This window comes from Prionailurus bengalensis, chromosome A3, assembly GCF_016509475.1.
Source record: "Prionailurus bengalensis isolate Pbe53 chromosome A3, Fcat_Pben_1.1_paternal_pri, whole genome shotgun sequence".
Classification (NCBI taxonomy): domain Eukaryota; kingdom Metazoa; phylum Chordata; class Mammalia; order Carnivora; family Felidae; genus Prionailurus; species Prionailurus bengalensis.
Window position 1 is genome coordinate 60,108,729 of NC_057354.1, and position 23,076 is coordinate 60,131,804.

The following is a 23,076-nucleotide window of genomic DNA, read 5'->3' on the forward strand; positions in this document are numbered from 1 at the left end:
GCCTGCAAGGTTTCTCCTGAAAAATCTGTTGATAATATTGTGGTATTTCCCTCGTATGTAACAAGTTGCTTCTTTCTTGCTGCTTTTAAGATTCTTTCTTTGTCTTTAGCTTTTGACAGTTTAATTATAATATGTGTCAGCATGAGTTTCTTTGGAAACTTCTTCTTCTTTGGAACTTCATCTTCTTTGGCACTTTCTGGGATTCCTGGATCTGGGTGTTTGTTTCCTTTTTCAACTTAGAGAAGTTTTCAGTTATTATTTATCTGAGTAAATTTCAGCCCATTTTTCTCTTTTCTCTTTCTGGGATCCCCATAATATATATTGGTACATGTAATGGTGTCCTATAAGTCCCTTAAGCTAACTCACTCTTTTTTATTCTTTTTGTTTTCTTTTTGTACCTCTTATTGGATGAATTCCACTGCCCTGTTATCAGGTTCACTGATTTTTTTTTTCTTCCTCTTGATTTAGTGTGCTGTTCAATCCCTCTATTAAATTTTCCAACTCATTTATTACATTCATCAGTTTTGTGATTTTTTCATACCTTTTAATATTTTCTACATCTTTGTTGAAATTCTCACTTTGTTTATAAATTGATTTCCTGACCTCAGTGAGCATCTTTATAAATATTACTCTGAACCTTCAATTGGATAAATCACTTATCTCTGTTTCATTAGGATTGGTTTCTGGAGATTTATCTTTTTTTGTTTGGAACACAGTTCCCAGTTTCTTCCTTTCTGAGATGTTCTGTGTTTGTTTCTGCATATTAGATAAAACAGCCACCTCTCCCTGGCTTGACAGACTGGTTTTGTATAGTTGAGTCCAGTCAACCCACCCAGTTTGAGCTCCTGGTTACCTCTCAAACATTTGTGATTGTCCAAGCTGCCATTTTGGCTCTGTAGTGGCTCCCAGTAGTTGAGAGTATGCCAAGACTTTTCAGTGTCCCAAAGGGGAGGATTGTAGTTAGCACTTAGATGCACATTGATCAGAAGCCAGCCCCTCTGGAACACATGCACTCTTATTCCATCCAGGGAGAAACTGGGAGATGGGAATCTTTGCCTGCTACCTCTGCACTTTGCCCAGGTGTATAGCCACAAACGCTCCTGTATCCCTTAATGACTGCTTCTGTGTTTTTTGTAATCCTGTGGGACTCATGAATGTGAGCCTTGCTGGCTTTTGGAGGTAGGTGATTTGGGGGCCCACCCCTCAAATGGAAGCCTTCAAATTTGGGGTGCTAGCTATGTGACCCATACCCTTTGCTCTTCAGAGAGAAGCTGGGACTTAGGGGTTTCCTCCCAGTTATATGCTGTGCCAGGGATGGTATTTATGGCATGAGTCTCAGCCTTTTCTACCTGTTTCAATGTGGACATTTTCTCTGTCACCTGACATGTAGAATTCACTCATCTAGTTCCTGGATTTCTCTCAGAGGAGACTACTCCATATGTAGGTGTATATTCAGTGTGTCCATGAGAGGAGGGAAATTCAGTAGCCTCCTATGCCACCATTTTGGTCCAGTAGCCACTGCAAATAGGATTTTTAAGAAGAGTATTAATAAAAGTCTTTAGAAACTTTCATATACTTTTCATATGAAAAGGGCTTTCATATACTGTTACAGGATATGTAAATTAATAGACCATTTTGAGAGAACAATTTGACAATATATTAGCATTTGAAATATTTATGCCATTTGACCTAGAAATTCTATACAAGGAATTTATACTCTGGAAGTAATATAGAGCCATGAAAAGATCGATGTACAAGGATTTTTTTCCAAAGTATGGTTTATAGTCACGAAAAAAGGCAACAAACCAACTCTCCATCACTTGATTAAATAAACTATCATACTTCCAGTCAGATTAAATAAACTATAGTACTTCCAGGCAGTGGATTGCCTGTGTAGCCTTTCAAAAGAAGATACATTTATCAGTTGTATTGGCAAAGAAGAAATTAAAGATGAAAATGATTAAGTCACCGAAGAGTATGACCTCATTAAAAATATATGGATAATCCCCATATTAGTATAAATATATAAAAAATTGGATAAGTACCCAGTGCTTGAAACTGTTCATTCTGAGCATTCTCCATAGTTGTTAGGATCCTGAGTGGCTTTCACTTTCCTGCATTTTATATTTTTACAATGTTTAACTTTTAACAAGAAACATATATTATTTATGTAAACAGAAAGATGCAGTGAAGATAATTTTTCAATTAAATTAAAAATTAAATTGAAATCATGTGTCCTAGCCTAACAGAGATTACATGTGCAGTTAAGAACTTCACTGAGTCAGGAATAGATACAAACAGAGAGGGCAGGGATTGCCTCAAGTCCCCCCAACGCGGCCCCATCTAATCAGAAGAAAGTAGGTACTCCAAACTTGGGACTCCCAGAGACCTCTCGCTGTGATGATCTCAAATGCTTCCAAGATATGCAGGTCACCATTTTAAGAAATGGCTAGTTTACCACTGAGTAGTTTTAATGGTTATTATATTATTTATATTATATTATATTATATTATATTATACTAACTTAAACTGCATTGTGTTATGTTATATAATACTATATAAAGTTATGTACATGTTTACTGTCTATCTCATTTTTGCCAGAATGTAGCATCCGTGAGGATGGGGATCATATTTGCAGCTGTGTCTCCAGCACCTAAAACAGTACTTAGCACAAAGCACCTGTGGAATATTGTCAGAAATTGTTAGAAAGTTTATAGAAACCAAACTCTTCCTGAGAGCTTTAACAAGTTGCCTCTAATTATGTTGGGTGTCTCCATGAGCCACATGTAATGTTTTTTCCACAAGGTAGCCCCTTGGATGTCTGACACAGCAACTTATTCTTCTTTTTTGCCAAACTAATTAGACACATTAGACCAATGCAACAACCATGAGAACTATGATACCTCAACCAGCATCCATTATGGCCAGGATAGACATTGGTGGCTGGGGTGGCTCCATGAGAAAACCAGAAGAAATAAAAACATAGCAGCCACGAGGAATATGGATGTATTGTGTTTACAGTGTTCACTGTTTGTTGCTTGTTGCCCCACTGGTGCTCACAATTCCACGTGCGTTGTATTCTGTGTTGCATCCCCAGAACATAGTGTTGCACCTGGTACATAGTGGATGGTTAGAAATGAGTTCAGTTGAATGTACATCTGGATGCACTAGTAGAAACTGAATTGATTGGTCTAACTAGTCATAAACTATTCAGCATGATTGTAGACCTCTTCTCAAGACAGGAAACTATGTCTGGTGTTGTCAGCAAGGATCAAGGAATAGAAACATCTGTCTCAAATTTGTAGATTGTCCATTTGCTTTTGTGTATTCTGAACCTTCCTTCTCACTTTCTCCCCATGGAGACATCTGCAAGATCATCTTTGCTTCCTAATTTCCTTAAGGTCTTTTCTTTCCCCCTTTCAAGACACAGCATCTGAGTTCAGGATCTTATCTTCCTTAGACATCATTAATTTGGTGCCTTCGTCTTTTATCTTCATTTCTTTGTTCTCACAGAATATCTTTTCCCAAGGGATAAGCTCTTTACAGACTATACTAACTCAGTCTTTTTTGTTGCCTTTTCTTCTAAGAAAAGTAGTTATCATTCTGTTTTTATTTTGGCCCTAACTTCTCTTTTCTTGCAGACCTATGAACTTCTGGTGGAAAGTATTTTAATCTTTTGCTTCCCCTTTTTCAGGATATATTAACCTCATGGTTTAAAAAGAAAAAAAAAAGATGGTCTCTCCAAAACTAACCAGCTTTCCTTCTTCCTCCTGATTTGGCTGTCTGTATCTGGAATACTTCAGTAGACATTTCCTGTATTTTTTTAAAGTCATCCTGCCTTTTACATCCATCCATAAGATGAGGAAATATCACTGCTAGCTAGGGCAATGCCACTCAGTGATTTCTAAATTACCCCTCAAACTGAGAAGAAATACTTGGGTGAAGTTAATAGACAGAAACCTGCATGTTCGAAGGGAACTTAGCTGGGAAAGGACTTGAAAGGGAGAAAGGCGTGCACCATCAGCAAGGTTGGGCTAAGGGCAGCACAGCTGCTGAGACTTGCCTTCCCTCTGGGGAACCAGACATCCTACTGTACCAGGGACTTTTATCTTAGCCCCAGTGGCTCTCTGGTTCTCTTCTTACCCTGCCTGCCTGCCTTGCTCTGTGCCCTGCCTTGATGTCAACTCCTACCACCATGATCCAGTAGCTTTCTGTCTCTATATTCATGTTTCCCCATTGCCTCCTTCAGATCATTTTAGAAGAGCTCTCAGGTCAGTACTTGCAGTAGTAGTCTATAGGCATAAAAACAAAGCTTCTAATCTCTTAAGAACCCCAAACCAAATTTTGGAAAGAGAATGCATTCCACTTATTACTAATTGTCCCATTTCAGAAAAATACCAGACAATGAGACAGCACCCCCCTCTTTATGCACATGGTGCTTTAGTAGCAAAGGGAGTGAGGGAAGCAAATTATTGTTTAATAAGCACACTTTCATTATGCCTTCTATTTGACTATGAATAATTAACCAGTTAAATATTAAATAATTAACAGAGTGAAATAGATTAAAAAACAAACTCATAAATGCCTTCTCCTATAGCCATCCCCATCTCTTCACAAAGTCTAAGCCAAAAGCTGCCAACGCTAATTATAAAGGTAGTGATACAGCCATAATCACCTTCTTTGGAGCACCTACTTTTTGCCAGACACTATGCACTCTGTTTGTTTGTCACTAACCCTTTTAGTAATCCTACAAGATAGGGTTATTAACACCAATTTACAGATGAGGACATCAATAATCAGAAAAGCAAACTTGCCCAAGGTCATTCTGCTGGTTCACGGCAGGGACAAGATGACACGTGGTTTCTCAGATGCTGACTCCAAACCTGTTCTGCCATTCCACTTCTCTATAATTGAGAGATGGGTTTTGGCGAATGCACTTTTATGATTATCTGTCTGTGGAAGGGGGTCAGGAACATAAGTAAGAGGAAAACATGGCCAAGAATGTAATTATCACCCTCTTCCCCCTCCTGGCCTCCACCGTCTTCCTCTCTGTCCCAAATAATACCTTCTTTACCCTTAGATACGTATGAAAGAGCAGTTTGATTATTGCAAACCACAGCTAGTTCTAGGATTAATTAGTCTATATATCTAGTAGGAGGGCTAATTTCTGGTTGTTTGTGCTGTCACAAAAAAGGTGTTATGTAGAGCAGAAGTAAGGTGACAGTGGCACCATTAATAACATGACCTTTCTTATGAGCTGGTTAGGAATTTGGTTCATTTCTCGTAAACCTAGACTTAATATGACTTATTCTTAGAAATGATACAGGAAAGGGGTGCCTGGGTGGCTCAGTCGTTTGAATGTCCCAACTTCAGCTCAGGTCATGACTTCACAGTTTGTGGTTTCAAGCCCCACATTGGGCTCTATGCTGACAGTTCAGAGCCTGGAGCCTGTTTCGGATTCTGTGTCTCCCTCTTTATCTGCCCCTCACCCACTCTCAGTCTGTCTCTCTCTCAAAAAAAATAAACATTAAAAATTTTTTCAAAAAAGAAATGGTACAGGAAAATACCAGTCCCATATTCAGAATGTGGGAAATCCTCTTACTGCCCCGCCGAATGCTTTATTTTTTTTTTGAAAGCATCTTTTAAAATTACACTAATTAATGCTTCTCAACAGGAGCACAAGGTTTTTAAGAGTGCAGGAAACTAGCAGGTGTCTGTGTGTTGCAGCAGGAACTCTGGGGTGAAGTTGTCACCTGGGTTTAACAAGAGTTGTTAAGTTCCTACAGCTGTACACTCAACATCAAAACCCTCTTTAAATTCCAAGAATCCAAAGTGATTTTACTACATTTAACATTTTTTTTTAATTTTTTTTTCAACGTTTATTTATTTTTGGGACAGAGAGAGACAGAGCATGAACGGGGGAGGGGCAGAGAGAGAGGGAGACACAGAATCAGAAACAGGCTCCAGGCTCTGAGCCATCAGCCCAGAGCCTGACGCGGGGCTCGAACTCCCGGACCGCGAGATCGTGACCTGGCTGAAGTCGGACGCTTAACCGACTGCGCCACCCAGGCGCCCCACTACTTTTAACAGTTTAACACAATGTTTAGTTCTAGAGACAACCCACAATTAAAGAATAGAAATTATAATATTTTTAAGCCCGGGAGAAAAAATGAATGTTAAAAGCCAGGTGAATCTAAAAATGAATTATGGAATTGTATGGTTCTTATTTTTCCAGAAAGTCCCAGGGAAATAGATAAAACAATGCTCTTAACACAGAGAGACAAGACAATAAAACAAGTTACATCCATCTTCCTGCCCCCAAAGAAACTGAAAAACAACAAAACTGCATCTAGAACAAGAAATCTTCAGAAAAGTCTAAAATGAAGGGATCTAGCATGAAATAAATTTTTGGAATGGCAGCTGTATTTTGACTTCAGTCAGTGCTCTTATCCTTAAGCTATCCTCTAATCCTTATTGGAGAGTCCAGAGTTTACAGGGTTGCTGAAGTCAGGGAGCTGAGACGTGGGTCTCTAGTGCACAGGATGGATTTCCTTACAAGAAATCATACTCTTTACACGTGAAGGAAATAATGAAAGGTCAGACACAGTGTGGTATCAGAGAACTGAAAATCTGATGGCCCAAGGAGCAAGTGTGATGCACCCACCTAAGACACCCTTGAAATTTCCAGGTTGAAGGCTTTTGTATTTTTCAGTCCCCAGTGCTTGCCTTCCCCGCATAGGCCCATGGGGTCATACTGTTTTCTAACGCAGGTGTTCTCCTTGTCTTTCTCAATCTGTGACAGCTGAATTGAAAACTGCTTCTCAAATTGATGCCATTAATCTTGACCTATGTGGTGCGTCCTCCATTTTATCCATTGATGATTAACCTCATTGAGAACATGGGGATAGCCTTAAATTAAAAGGCTCTGGCTTAGATTAGTTGGTGTTCCAAATCTGAGATTCTTCTCTCCAGGAGACATGTATAAGACCAGAAAATACAGCTCCTGGGAATCCCCTTCTCAGGCCAGTTTTAGTCCAAATTGGACATATTCCTGGGTTTTCAATATGAAGAAACAAGATTTCACTATGATTTTTGGTAATGCTACAATTATACATTTTTATTGGTTATTTGCTTAGTTATAATTTTAGCAGCCTAAGCTGTACTGTAAAAAAATAGAAAAAAGTACTTTCCTTTTTCAGCAGCTATTTTTCTAAAAGGTTTCCATGAGTAATGTTTCCGTCAAGATAATGATTGTTGTTATTCTTAATGGACATGAATACATTATATTTACTATTATTTTTCATACTATAGGTCTTTTACTATAGTAACAAAATGAGGATGTTCTTGAATTTTTGTTGATTTAGGGTAAAACTTTAGCCTGCTTGTTCAGAGCCAAAATCTGCCCAGCCTTTGAGTTTGACCTTGAAGTCTATTTAAAGTCCAGGGATGGATTGACAATAGAATATACTCTCTAACCCCATTAGGGAAGGATTTGTGTGCTTCCCCCAGTTTTTCTTACTCAAGAGCTGCTGCTCTGAATCCTAGGTATGGGCCTTCCAGAGTGTTTCCCTTCACCAGATACAGTAGTCTTGTTAGCTACCCGCATTTAAAGGATATGTAATTTTTATTACACTTTTCTGTTGTTGGAAGAACTTATCTGATAAGAGTGTCATAACACAAATAATTTGTGTGAAACTGAAAACAAAATAGTGCTCTGATCTGCAGCAGCCACCGCCATACATAAAAGTCGACTTTGGCAGTTTGTATTTTTGTTCCCAAGTGATGGAATTAAACCAGTGTTTTATTTTGAGAAGAGTGAGTTTCTGAGCACAAAGAATGCTGGAGTTAGCTATGGTCATCTGCCAGGCCTGTGGAGGTAGACACCCCGTTTTAGCAGACCTCATAGTTGGCAGCAGATGTTGAAACATTGCTGAAAGAGAAAGAAGATATTCAGTCGCTCTCAATCCTGGCAACCATCATATGTGTTTCGTAGGACAAGTATAGCTTATTGGTGTTATCATTCTAGAAGGAGAGAAAAGAGAATCCCAGGGAAATTAAATGAATTCCTATTACTTTATCCATTGTGCTAGGCCTCCAGAGAGCTATAAGAGAGTTTAAAAGACATAATCCCTTCCCTCAAACAGATTATACGGTAAAACCTTGGACTGTGAGTAACGTGTTCTGGGAGTGTTCCGCAAGATGAGTGAACATTTCTAGTAAATTTTAACTTGATAAATGAGCGATATCTTGCAATATGTGTATGTGATGCCAAACATCAAATGGTCACAACTGAGCCACCGGTTCTTGAAATTCGCTTTGATGTACAAGTGATTTGGATTACAAGCATGTTTTTGGAATGAATTATGCCCACAAACTGAGGTTTTACTCTAATCTAACAAGGGTTATAAATTCATAATCTGATAGTGGTAACACATGAAAGGTAAAGTCACAGCCCCAGGTAGCATGGAAATGTTAAGTAGGGGACACAGATCACAGTAATGGAGAGGTGGAGGGTATGGCTCTCGCTAAGGATCACGCTGGTCAGTGACCTTCATAAAGAGACGAGGGATGAGAAAGAATGAAGAGATAAGTGAAGTTGGAAAAACATGAAAGGAAAAGCAAAAAAATGTCAGGATAGGAAAACCTAGGGCAGGACAAGAAGTAAACCCATCTGGCTTGTGGGGAGGACCGTACAGAAAAGTAACAAGCAGTAACACTGCAGTGTTTCTTGATGGCACCATATGACAGAGCATCTTGAATGCTTGGACCAGAGTCACTGGAAGCTTTTGAGTAAGTGTAGCATAGTAACTATTTTAAATAAAACACTTGGGTGACAGTGATCAGGATAGATTGTAGTGGGGAGACAGTAAGCAAGGAGAGAGACCAGGGAAAGTATTTCTCTATTTGCTGATTTTAATAGGGAAATTTAAATGTTGTTCAAAAATTTTCTGGTTTCCTCTGTTTGCAAACTAACTATACTTTGCGGATCTTTATACTGTATATTTTGAACACTAAGATTTCAGGCTAAAATTCAACTGCCTCGAATAACAAAGAGCTACACTGCTTAATGAATGGATGCCCTAAGCCTCTGACCATTTGTCCTAGGACAGGCTGATGAAGGTGACACCAGAGTAAGTGGGGAGCTGCATGGAGGGAGAGGGTTGTGCAAAATGAGTACATGAAAGTCTGCTCACCTTTAAGCTCTGGACTCTTGGGACTCAAGGTCAATCTTAAAGTAAAATAGATGTGAAAATGGACACTGGCCTGTATGCCCCATGGCCTTCAGAAAACCAGTATAAGGAGGATAGAAAAAAAAAGTTGGACAGTTAATGAAATGCAGTATTCTATACCGTTATCATTGAACCATCTGTTACTTCATTTAGCAGAAAAGTGAGTGTATTTACTATAAAGAGACTTGGCATTTTAAGCCTATATAAGAAATAAGAAGACACCCTGAAATATATCCTTTGGGTAACTAGACATCTGCTTGGAGAGATGGGACTAGTGAGGCTGTGTTAAGACAGATATGTCTTATTCTTAATCCTACCAGTTGGCTAAGGAACGTAAGCTCAAAACTGAGGCCCTCTCAGTGTTGAGGAATAGGGTGTGACCTCATTCCTAAGTGGCAAGAAAATCAAAAAGGAAGGAAGGCAGACAAAGAAGTGGCAAGGGACATTAGAAGTTCAGAAAGCAACTACCTAAACTCTGGAGTAATTGGCCTTACATTACTTCTGTGATCCAGGAAGTGGCTACAGGATAGCCACTATGATGATGGGATGGTTGAGGAGAGGAAGTCAAGAGCATGAGTGGGGGTGGGGGACAATGGGCACAGTGGCATGGGATTGATGACCTTGCAATGGGTAGGAATCTTTTCCTGTGAAGAATATTTTGTGAGACAAACTAAGTGAAATTTTAGAAGTTATCAAAAATTATACCTTTGTTTACATTTTAAACTACTAGAAACAGGTATAAATTAAACGCTTAAAAAAAAAACAAATCTCATTATTATTATGTCAAGGCTCTGTTCCCATGAGAAAACTTAGGGACAGTGTAAAGAATCATTATTATGATTCTTTCTTAGGAATCATGGTAATTGCTTTAAATAAGTTTCTGTTTTAGTACTCTGTAGTTTGTGTTAATAATTGCTAGCTTAATTGCAGGTTACATTTGCATAATACTTCATTCTTTTATCAAAACACTTTCCCATGTAGTCTCTCATCTCAGTATCCCAATATCTAAAGCTCAGAGAGAAATTCTGTTTCTCAGTTTAGAGACCCAGAATTCTGAAACTCAGTTTGATGTTAATCAGTACTGTCTTTTATAGAGTGATTAAACATAAAGGAACATGCTATGCTCCTTATATGTATTATCTCATTTAATCTTCATGATTAAACCATGAGATTGTTAACATCTCTATTTCCTCTGGTTCTAAAATACTACAAGCTGAGATTTGATTGATTCCTAAGTCTGTGGTTTTAAAATCACTACAATTTACTCAAGATGTCACTTACCTAAGCTCACTGAGCTAGTGTGACAGAAGAGGAAATAGGAATAATCTATTTGTTCTTAATTTTCCCATCTAACCCTAATGGAGAATTTTTACATAATAAATGATCAATCTTTTAAAAAATCATCACACATTGATTTTTAAAGTATATATTTAAATAGTTTGTGTAAAGAATTCTTATGTTTTTTTTGGAAATTCTAAAGATTTAAATGTTTTAAGCAACCCGTTTATCATTCCTTCATATATTTAGCAGAACTCATTAGGTTGAAAAATTACATAGAAATAGTTAGAATTAAAATAAAGTTAGTGAGCAGTTTTGCATTGAAATATGGGTGTTCAGTTCAATTCAGTGAGTTAATTTTGAGTGTTTAGTATTTATAATGTGCTTCAGTCTACACAAAGACATGTTGGCAGTAACCCTCTCTGAAGAAATTTTCAGTCCTTCTTTATAGGATTATGTTTAATAGATCTGAATGTTATTGAAACATATTATTGAGATTCCTAAGTATGATTTCTGTTCTACTTTGGAGGAAGGAATGGGAGGGGAAAGAGGGAGAAATGGTTGTGTGCAGATTGAGGTATGTACTCATAAAACTGTAAGACAAAAAATAATCTAACAGGTACTACGAGAGAGAAAAACAAATACTTTTGGAGGAGCATGAGAAGGGAACCGTCGTATCATCTTGGAATGGAAGGGGAATCAGCAAAGGCCTCAAGACATAGATGATGTTTAAGATGAGCCTTAGTGGATGGATAGAAATCCAAAGTGCATATGAGGGCAGGACATTCACACACAAAAGTATAGTGTCAATGAAAACAGAGGTGTAGTTTTTCTTATACGTACTGTGCGTGTAGATTAATAAAAAGGCACAAGGCAGAAAACAGACTTTGTTGTAGAAGGTCTTGAATACTAGGATGAGGTCTTTAAGAGCAAATGCAGTGAAGTGAAAGACAAATAGTGGGCTGGAGGTATGAGATATATGTGCAAATTTCAGCAGTGGCATTTATGAATTGAGTGAACTTGGGCAAGTCAGTTAATCTCTTTGAGCAATATGGATGTAATAATAATTAGTAATAATTAAAGGTTGAGTGTAAATTTAAAATCTTGTGTGGAAATACTGTGAAAACTGTAAAGCACAACAGGAGTCATTGTGGCCATGGTCGTCATCATATTGTTATGTATATAGTGGGATGTGAAAATTTGGGGGGAGTGAAGCTCTTCATCTGGATCTGTAGTCTAGAAAAATTAAGTTGGCAGGAGTGTAGCAGAAGGATTAATAACAGCAAAAGAAAGAACCAGTGAAGAAGCTATTAAAGTAATTCAGGTTAAAAGTAGTGAAGTTGTGATTAGTATGGTAGAGATATTGCAGAGATACTGTCCCAATTTGGCCTTCATCCAAAAATATACTGAGCACCCACTCTGTTCCTTGACACTAACTCAGCATTCCTGCATAACTACCTCAAAAGAGACAACATGGATAGATACAGGATAGAACTGGCCAAGACTTGGGGAGCAGAGTTAAGAGGAGAGAGGGACATAGAGGGTCACTGGATCTTCCTTTGCTTTCCACTGGAAACACCTTGGTAACAGCACAATGGAGAAGGGACATCTCAAATGCATATGAGCTTAACCCACCTACAGAACAGGTGTTAGGGTGGGTGAGAGATGTTAATAAGGTCAATAAATACTTCCCCGGGTGGGTTTGACTCTGTCTGCTCCCAGTGTGGGTCTGCACTATCTAAGGTATTGAAGGAGGAGAGTTACCAAAACAAAACAAAACAAAACAAAACAAAACAAAACAAAAACGCACAAGACCATCCTTAAGAATGTCTTTGACTTGAAAAACCTGACAGAATCCCTTTTTCCCAAGCGAGGTGAGAAAATGTCTTCAACTAAAAAGAATTTCTCACTTTGCTTAAAACAGATCAACTACTGTTTCTATGCTTGCTTGGGTTTGAAGGTGGAAGGAAAAAAAAAACGGGTTAAAACCCTACTTGTAAACACCGAGTAAGTTTCCTGGTGATCAGAAATTGATTGAATTTAATTGTACAATCACTTAGTGACTGCACATCCCTTCCAGGAGGTGGAACTGGAGGAGAAAACTATAAGTGAATAAACAACCGTTCTCTCTCACACAGTGCAGTGTACGTGTGTGTCAAAACACATACCACAGAGGACTGTGCATTGAGCTGAAGTTGTATTCTTAATACTGTGTTATAAAAATGGCAAGATACTTACTTCTCTATTTCATACATGTGATATGTTTTTTTACTTCTCCATGAAGGAAATTTTTATGAAGACCAAAGTGATATGTGGGGCTTATTGAAAACTCATACTAATATTAGTTTTGAACAAAATAAAAAAGTCCTCTAATAATGACCCTAAAGTCAGAAGTACTTTGTACATTCCTTCAGAAACACCCTGTGAAATTTTGTGGGATCAAGTCCAAGAGAAGCAGCCCCCTTTGTACAGCATTTTCCATAGAGCTTTTACTACTGGGTTGTCCCTTTACTCAGGAGCTTAAATGAAGTAAAAAATAGGACAGCCTTGCAGATCTTTTTAAGATATAAAGGGAGCATGGGGATAGCCATGGAACCAAGAATTGGTAAAATTAGGAAAAGAAATCATGAAAGTGGGTCTCACATCCTTTTTTAAAAAATCCCTTTCATTCTTTATTCATCTCTTGTTCATTCCTGTCCCTTCCATGTATTAAGGCAGGCTCATATAGCTGTTTTATATGCTACTGACTTTAAATAATCTCTGTATTACAAAGCTGTGTTTTTTCCCTCTCTTTAGGAGATGACCTGGCTCCCACCACTTTCTGCTGTTCAAGCACCTGGCAAAGTGGAACCAAGCAAATTTCCATTTCCAAATAAGGTGAGATCTTGCAACACTCAGGAGGAATATGCTTTACTCACACAGAGATTTTTAGTGGATAGTGGATTTTCCCTTGGTTGTTTTTTCCTCTGTAAATATTCCTGCCAGAGGCATATGGCTTTGATTTTCAACAATTTGCAAGCATGTATTTATTCATCAAAAGGAGAAAATTAAGCTTTGACTTCCATACTTTCTGCAAAATGTGATGCATATTATAATTGTCATTTTATCTAAAAACATTTGTGAAATTGAAATGCATCTTACAATCATTTTATACATTCAGTGTGATTGTGTCTTTTTTTTCTCCTGAAAAGCTATTATTAAATTGATGATGTATCTTAAAATCAATGTCTTAGAATTGAAGACATGTAGTATATCATTGCTCTTGGGGATCTTTTGTAAACCTTAAAATATTTTCTAGGACTTTAAAAGACAAATTTCCATATTTTCTAAGGACAAGCACACACTCAAAAAATCAGCCACAATGTATCTATTTAAATTACATGTGAGTCTAATAGGTTTTATTTTCTATTCTTCACCATACAACTAACACTTAACTACATATTCATAAATATAAAATTATGCAAGTAGAAGCAAAGTATAAAAGTGTCCAATACCCTCATCCAGATTTTATTTCCCTACCCAGAGTTTACTCTCAAGAGTTTGGAGTGTACCGTTTTAGCCATCTTCGCTGTGCATTATATACATATATGTGCATATGAAGTTTTAAAAAACTCTTAAGTGGTATAGTTCTACAAACATTTCTTCTAAGAGTTTTTCAGATACCTTGAATGCATATCATTGCTAAATACCAACAGTGCAACTTTTTACAGTGAATTATTAAAATAACATTTCATTATAATTATCACAGTGGTAAATTCCATTCTAAGAGCTGACTTTCATTTCCCTTAACAAAGTGTATTTGGAGATCTTTCCAAGTAAATACATGGAAATGTTCTTCATTATTTAATAGCAGCACAATCTTTTGTCATATGAACTGTAGTTTATTTGGTCAAGCTCCTTTTGATGGATATTGAAATTGTTTATGGTTTGTTGTTATCACAAGCATTAGCACAACCAACATTTTTTGTAATGTCTCTTGTATATCTCTTATTAAATATCTCTAGTACAGATATCTAGAATAGGAATTGGGTGCCGGAAACATGAGAAACCATATTTAGCTTTGACTGTGTTTCAATAGTACTTTTTTATGCATCTTGCCAACGTTTAACATTATCTGGTTTTATATCATTCTGTCTGTAGTGTGGGTGAAAAACTGATATCCCATTGTTTTAATTTGCATTTCTCCAATTACTTTGAAGTTTGAGCATTGACCGTTTTTCCTTTACAAATTGCCCATTTGTATCCATTACCAATTTTAAAAAATGATTTATAGGAACTCCTTATATCTTATTCATTTGTCTGTTATATATGATGCAACTATTTTCTTACAACCTTATTTATGTACCTTTTATACTAGTAAAGTGTTTAATTTTTATGTCAGAGAAAAATTATTTCCTGCTCCAACATTCTAACAGTGTTCTCTATTTTATTCTCATTTTTTATAGTTTCGTTTTTGGATTTTAAAAAAGTTTTTGTGGATGGTATAACATAGGATTCTAGCTTTCTTCTTTTCAGTGGTTAGGAAATCATTGTTATACTATCAACTAATTAGTCCATGTCCCCCTACCCCCACCACTGGTTTGAAATGCCACCTATGTCAACAATTGAATTTGTTTCAGGACTGTCCATTTGTTTTTGTTTTTGTTTTTCAGTATATTTCTTTAATTCTTTCCCAATAACTTATTTTTAAATCAGAAGTTGACAAGCTTTTTCTGTAAAGGATAACATTGTAAACAGTTTAAGCTTTGCAGACAATACCTAAATGAATGAATGTGGCTATGTTCAAATAAAATTTTATTTACTGAACCAGGTAGTGACACAATATATAAAGAACTCTTACAACCCACCAATAAAAAGATAACTCATTTTAAGAATGGGCAAAGGATTTAAATAGCCATTTCTCCCAAGAAGATCTACAAATGCCTGATTAAGTATATGAAAAGACACTATTGCTACTGTTAATCATTAGAGATACAAATCAGAACCATGGGAGATACTCTTTCGTGTCTACTTAAATGGCTAAAATCAGGGGCACCTTGGTGGCTCAGTTGGTTGAGTGTCTGACTTTGGCTCGTGTCATGATTTCGCAGTTTGCGAGTTCAAGCCCTACATAGGGGTCGCTGCTGTCAGCGCAGAGCCCAATTTAGATCCTCTGTCCCCCTCTCTCTGCCCCTGTCCTGCTTGCTCTCGCGCTCTCTCTCTCTCTCTCTCTCTCTCTCTCTCTCTCTCTCTCTCTCTCTCAAAAATAAATAAAACATTAAAAAAAACTAAGAGCTACGGACACCTGGGTGGCTCAGTCAGTTGAGCATCCAGCTTCGGCTCCCGTCATGATCTCACAGGCTCTGTGCTAAGAGCTCAGAGCTTGGAGCCTGCTTCGGATTCTGTGTCTCCCTCTCTGTCTGCCCCTCCCCTGCTCACACTCTGTCTCTCTCGCTCTTAAAAATAAATAAAAAATAAAAAAATTAAGAGCCTATTAAATGGCTAAAATCAAAGGCAAACAAACAATATTCAGTGTTGGCAAGAGTATTGAGAAACTGGAACTCTGTTATCAATTGCTGGTAGGATCTAAAAAGAAGCAGCCTTTTTGAAAGACACTTTAACAGTTCCTCAAAAGTTTAACATCAGGTTATCATATGATCCAGCAATTCCACTCCTGGGTATCTATTCAAGAGAATTGAAAAGGAATGCTACTGGATTATATATATATATCTGTTTACTGAACTCCTTTTCATTCTGCTAGATTTTTTTTTTTGGTAGACTTATATTTTCCAAGTGGGGAGAAACAGAATATGTAGCAGTAAAATACATAACATGTTAGATTATGATGTATAGTGAAAGGAAGATAATGGATGCTGATGGTGAATGGGGGTGGATGAATATTAAATAGAGAGCTTAAGCAAGACCATCCTAAGGAGGTGACACTTGAGCTGAAGGAAGAGAAGGAGTGAGTTACACAGACAAGTCGAGGAAGGGAGTTCTGGGCAGATGGACGTGAAAGTGCCTGCATGCTGGAGGGACCACAGGGCCACTGGGGTCAGGGCAGAGCAACCCAGGCAAGGAACAGTAAGTGGCACAGTGAGGTAAATGCAGTCACATTATGCTGGGACAGTAGGGCCACTAAAAGATTTGGGGCTTTACATGAAATAAAAAGCTGTTAAGAGTTTTGCAAATAACAAATGCGTTCCATTTTATCCTTCTTATTCTGTCGGCTGGAGTCTATACATTTTTTTGTCATATTCATGACATTAATAAGGATTATTCTAATCATTGAGTATAATTGTTAACAGTGAGTATAAGAATTGCATATTATAGGTCCAGCTGAGGTAGCTTCCTTCTATTTCTAGCTTTCTGAACATTTAATTTTTTTTCATGTTTAAAACTTAAGGTACAATTCGCAAGTAGCAAATTACTCTTTTTTAGTATCCTGCAGGTTTTGAGACCACCACACTCAAGGTACAGAAGCATTTCATCGCCACCCAAAACTCCCCCTTGATACTCTCTAGTCAACACCTGCTGTACCCCAATCCCTAGCAATTGCTAATATGTTTTCCAGAGTATATATGAATAGAACAAGTTTGAATTTAGTTGAAATTTATTCAGTATTTATTGAGATGTTCATAATTTTTTTCTTTAATCTGCTAATATAGAAAATTACATTAATAGATTCTCTAATTTTTTTAATCACCTGTATATTCCTATTATTAGCTTCCTTGACTATGGTGTATTGTTCATTTGATACACTCTTGGATTCAATATGCCAATATTTAATTTAGGAATGTTACTCCTGTGTTCATAAGTGATCTTGGTCTAGTTATCTTTTTGTGTATGTTTGTTCAGTTTTGACATCAGGAATATAATTGCCTTCTGTAATGAATTCTTTAGCTTTCTACCTTTTTCTGTATTCTGGGACAGTTTAAATAACATGCCAGTTTCCCCCTCCTTAAAGGCGTGAAGTAACTCAACCGTAAGACATACTGTACATAATTTTCTTTTAAGAGTAGATCTCGAATTATATTTTCATTTTCTTGTATGCCTATTGGCTTTTTCAAATTTTCTGCCTCTTCTTCGGTTAATCTTTCTTTGTTCCTTTTTTTTTCTCCTTTAGGGTTTTCAAACATATACATAATATCCTGTGTTTCTAGTAATTGCCTTTTAATGTTTAATACATTAACCTATTTAAACTTATTTTTATCAACACCTACAATTAACTTATATCCATATTCTACCCCCAAATATAAAACAATTAGTTTTAGTTTGGTCTTCCCTCACCATCATTTCTCAGTTTGAGATTACTGTATTTCAAATTGTCATTATTAGAACCATTTTCCAGCATTACACCTTAACAATTATTTGTTAGCTCCTTAATTGGTCCTTAATTGGTCATTGTTTCTTGTGTCTCAAGTCTTTTTTTTTTTTTAACATTTGCTTATTGTTTTGCTAGAGTGTATTTTTTAGCAGGTTTTTAGTCCAGACTTGACCTAAAGTCTCTGATAGTCCTTTTCTGCACTTAGCTTCAATCCTTACACTTCTCCTCTTTGTTTGATCGTTCCTTCAATAATATCGTCTAGGCCTCTTGCTTTAAATACTCTCCATGCCAAGTATATGATTTGTAAATTTATTTCTCTAGACCTTTCTCTGTGCCCCAAACTCCATACTTGTATTTGTACGAACTTACACAACATCTTCGCTTGGGTACCTAGCAAATAGCTTAAGCTTGATATATTAAAAACTGAGCTCTCAATCCCCCCCACAAACCTTTGATCCCAGTGCTTCTCAGTAAGTGATTTCTCCATTTTTGCAGCTGGCTGAAGCCAAAAACCTTAGAGTCATCTGTATTTGTTTTCTAAGACACCTGTAACAAAATACACAAAGTGAGCAGCTTAAAGTAAAAGAAATTTATTTCCTCAGAGTTCTGGAGGCTGGAAGTGTGAAATCAGGTGTCAGCAGGGCCTTGCTCATTCTGAAGGTTCTAGGGAAGAATCCTTCCTTGCCTCTTCCCAGCTTCTGATGACTGTCAGAAGTCTGCCATATTCTTTGGCTTGTAGCTACATCACTTTCATTTCTGCCTCTACAGTCACATGGCTGTCTTCCCTCTCTGTGTGTCTATGTCTCAATCTCCCTTCTATTATAAGGACCGCAGTCATTAGATTTAGGGCCCACCCTAATCTAGTGTGTCCTTGATTTTACCTGTGAGAACCCTATATCCACATGAAGTCAAATGTACAGATTCTGAGCAGAGATGAGCTTTTGGAGGATGCTATTCAGCTCAGTACACCATCCTTGACTACTCTTTCTCTCGTACCACACATCCAACCCATAATTAAATCATGTCTACTCTACTTTGAAGATATATCTTGAATCTAAATCCTTCCCCTACCATCACAGCTACCTCCGGTCTACACTCTCTCACCTTTTGCATTAATTATTGCAATAACTCCCTAACTAGTCTTCCTGTTTCCATACTTGCTCTACCTACCACTTTGTTCTGAGCCATGATCACATCTAGTTTGGACTCTTACAATTCTCCAACCATTTACCCTAGCCTCTAATACACAGCCTATTCTCCACACAGTAGCCTCAACAATACTTTTTTGAGTCTTGCTTTTTAATCCATTCAGCCACTCTGTGTCTTTAGATTGGAGAATTTAATTCATTTACATTTGAAGTAAGTACTGATACTGTCATTTTGTTAATTGTTTCCTAGCTGTTTTTGTAGTTCCTTTCTGTTTTCTCCTTCTCTCGCTCTCTTCCTTTGTGGTGTGATGACTTTCTTTAGTGGTATGCTTGTATTCCTGTATCTTTTCTGTATTTACTATAGGTTTTTGCTTTATGATTACCATGAGGCTTACGTGTAACAATTTATATCCATAACAGTCTATTTTAAATTGATAACAACTTAACTTTGATCACATTAAAGCTGAACATTTTTATTCTCTCCCTGCCATGTTTTAGTTTTGGTGTCACACTTCACATATTTTTGTCTCGTGTATACCCTAACTAATTATTGTAATCATGGCTATTTTTACCACTTCTATCTTTTAACCATCATTCTACCTTTATAATAATTAATCCACTACCTTAACTATATATTTACTTTTCCAGTAAGATTTACTCTTTCAGATGTTTTCTTGTTATTAATTAGACCACTTCTTTTCAGTTTCATGATGTTCCTTCAGCATTATCTCTTGCAAGGCTGGTTAGTATGATGAACTCCTTTAGTTTTTCCTTGTCTAGAAAACTCTTGATCTCTCCTCTCCTTCAATTCTTGATGATAACTTTGCTGGGTCGAGTATTCTTGGTTAGAAGATTTTTTTCTTCCAGTACTTTACATACATCCTGCCACTCCCTTCTGACCTGAAGAGTTTGTGCTGAAACTCTTATGGGAGTTCCCTTGTGTATAACAAGTTGCTGCTCTTACTGCTTTTAATATTCTTTTTTGTCTTTAATTTTTGACATTGTAATCATAATGTGCCTTGGTGTGGGTCTCTTTGGATTCATCTTTTTGGAACTCTCTGGTATTCCTGGATCTGGATTTCTGTTTCTTTCTCCAAGGTAGGGAAATTTTCAGCCATTATTTCTTCAAATAAGATTTTTGTCTGTTTCTCTTTTTCTCTTCCTTCTGGGAGCCCTGTAATGCAAATGTTAGTCTGTTCTCCTATATGTCCCTTAAACTATCTTATTTCATTCCTTTTTTTTTCTCTTTTTGCTCCTTTGTTTGGTGAGTTCCATTGCCTTGTCTTTGAGTAGACTGGTCCTTTCTTACGTGTATTTTTCAGTTCATCATTGTATTCTTCACCTCTGTGACTTCTGTTTTGTACCTTCTTATATTTTACATCTCTTTGTTGAAATTCTCACTATGTTCATCCATTCTTCTCACCAGTTCAGTAAGCATTATTATGACCATTTCTTTGAACTTTTTATCAAGTAAATTATCTCTTTCATTAAGGTTTTTGTTTCCGAAGTTTTGCTTTCATTTGGAACACATTCCTCTCTCTCTTCATTTTGCTTGATTCTCTGCTGGTTTCTATATAGTAGGTCTGACAACCACTTCAACCAGTCTTGAAGGAGTGACCCCATGTAGCAAATGAACCTTTTTATTCAGCCCTGCCCAGATCTTGGTCATCTCTCAAACCTCTGTGCTTGTCCAGAGCCTATTATATTTTTAACAGCCCCCAGTAGTTGAGGATGTGCCAAAACATGTCAATGTCCCAAAAGAAAGGATCACAGCACCTAGATTCAAGCTGACTACAAACCAGAGCCTCAGGCAGCAGCTTTTAAAGGATGCAAACTTATACAATCCTGAGGGACCACAGGCATAAGCACTGTTGGCCCCCAGAGCCAGGCAATCTGGAAGTGTTCCCTGGGCAGCAAAAGCAAAAGTTTGGGCTCCAAGGGACTGTATTCTGGGAGATACCAGCAAGCTAGGGCAAGCCAGAAGGAGAATGCAAAGATGGTTTCCACAGCACATGTTCCTTGACAGCAGTTCCATAAGCCACTAAGATATGTGTCATTCCAAAAGCCTGCCTCTCAGTCTGGAGCTCCAAGACAAGCAAAGTGGCTTCCTTCACAGAAAGACTGGGGGCAAGAGGCTGTGCCTCAGTCTACTCTCTGTGCAGTGCCCTGGATGTGGTAGCCTGCTGAGAACCTTCCTCTGATTGCCACAGTCCTACGGGACCCAGGAACACAAGCTCCTCAGGCCACCAGATCCAGGTGATCAAGAGGCATCCCCTGGGCATCTGCTCTAAACATCAGTAACCAAACACACGTGAAGCTCCCCTCCAAGAGACATGGCATTCTAAAACACAGTCAGGATGAGTGCAAAGATAGCACCCACCCTCTGAAATAGCTGGAAAGGATTGCAGTCAGCTCCTAGATGCATGTTTAATTAGTAGCCTGCCCTGGAGGCCATAGCCATGATCATTAGCTACTAGGCCTCCTTCACAGAAAGACTGAGCTCCTAGGCCTGTTGCTTCTTGCTGTGTCCTTTGAACTCCTCTCCATTGGTTACAGTCTGTTGAACCTGTGAGTTTAAGCCCAACTGGCTACCCCAACCAGGCAATGTAGAGATGTGCCCTGGCAGCAGTCACAGAAATCAGGGCATCAGACAGGGATATGAGCTCCTCTCTGGGTGACATCTATTATTAGTCTCCTGTGACCAGGATCAGGTTTTTTTTGTTTTTTAGAGAAACTTATTCCATATATATCTGTGGACTCAGTGTGTCTGCAGGAGGAGGTAAGGTCAAGATCTTCCTATGTCACCATCTTTTTTTAATGTTTCTTTATTTTTTCAACGTTTATTTATTTTGGGGACAGAGAGAGACAGAGCATGAACGGGGGAGGGGCCGAGAGAGAGGGAGACACAGAATCGGAAACAGGCTCCAGGCTCTGAGCCATCAGCCCGACGCGGGGCTCGAACTCACGGACCGCGAGATCGTGACCTGGCTGAAGTCGGACGCTTAACCGACTGCGCCACCCAGGCGCCCCCCTATGTCACCATCTTTAACCAGAACCTGCATGTCCCTCTTACATTCAGAATTTCTCAGTAGCATTCTCCCACACAAAATACCATGCAAAATCCTTATGATTTTTGTATATAATCCTGCCAAAATAATAGCTTGACCCAAAGTACAATCAAATAAGCATTTTTATTACCTAAACATATCCATGGTTTAAGTACAATTTCTGGTGTAATTGAGCACACATACCAAGGCACATTTGGTTGTGACTTTTCCAAAAGAATTGTAGAAATTTGTTTTGTTGAGTGTACATGGTTAAGTTTAAGTAGTAATCTACTTCCTGTGGTAAAATTGAGCCCTTATCTCATTAGTACAAAAAAATTACTTTTCAAGGCAGAAATTAAGTTATAAGAATCTTATCTTCTACCCAAAAAGATACTTATTAAATATCAGCTAGGGCACAGAATTTCAAATTTAAATTTTAAAATGTGTGTTATTTAGGGGTGCCTGGGTGGCTCAGTTGGTTAAACATCTGACTCTTGATTTCAGCTCAGGTCATGATGTCATGGTCCATTAGATTGAGCCCTGTGCCAGGCTCCTGCTGGGCTTGGAGCCTGCTTAAGATTTTCTCTCTGCTCCTCTCACCCCCTGCGTGGGTGCTCACTCTCTCTCTCTCTCTCTCTCTCTCTCTCTCTCAAAACAAAACAAAACAAAACAAAAACTAATTGTGTGTCATTTAGGACTTTCATAGGACTTTGGTGGAGTTATGTTACCCTAGATCTTTTTGCCTTGCCCGAGAAAGAAAGAATAAGTCATTTTACAAAGTGTAAGAACATTGCATAATTTTAATAATACTTCTCTTTCAAAAAGCTTATGATAAGTACTATTAACTTATCTTGTACAGATGAAATAAGATTGGATTAGTGTCCTATTTCTGCTGTTAACAAATTACCACAAACTTAGTGACTTAAGACCACACAAATTTATGATCTTACAACTCTGGAAGTCAGAAGTCTGAGCTAAAATCAAAGTGTTGGTGGACTGCATTCCTTCTGAATGCTCTAAGCAAGACTTTGTTTTCTTGCCGTTCTCAGTTTCTACAAGCTGCCCTT

At 37.8% G+C, this 23,076-nt stretch overlaps 1 protein-coding gene across 1 annotated transcript in view; it reads left to right on the forward strand.

Annotated features, from left to right (window-relative positions):
* The window catches only part of AFF3 (AF4/FMR2 family member 3), a 530,066-nt gene that overhangs the window by 314,139 nt on the left and 192,851 nt on the right, over window positions 1-23,076 (forward strand). Inside the window, exon 7 of the mRNA XM_043603159.1 lies at window positions 13,305-13,385. Within this exon, the coding sequence (XP_043459094.1) occupies window positions 13,305-13,385 (81 nt within the window). The remainder of the gene's footprint in view (window positions 1-13,304; window positions 13,386-23,076) is intronic.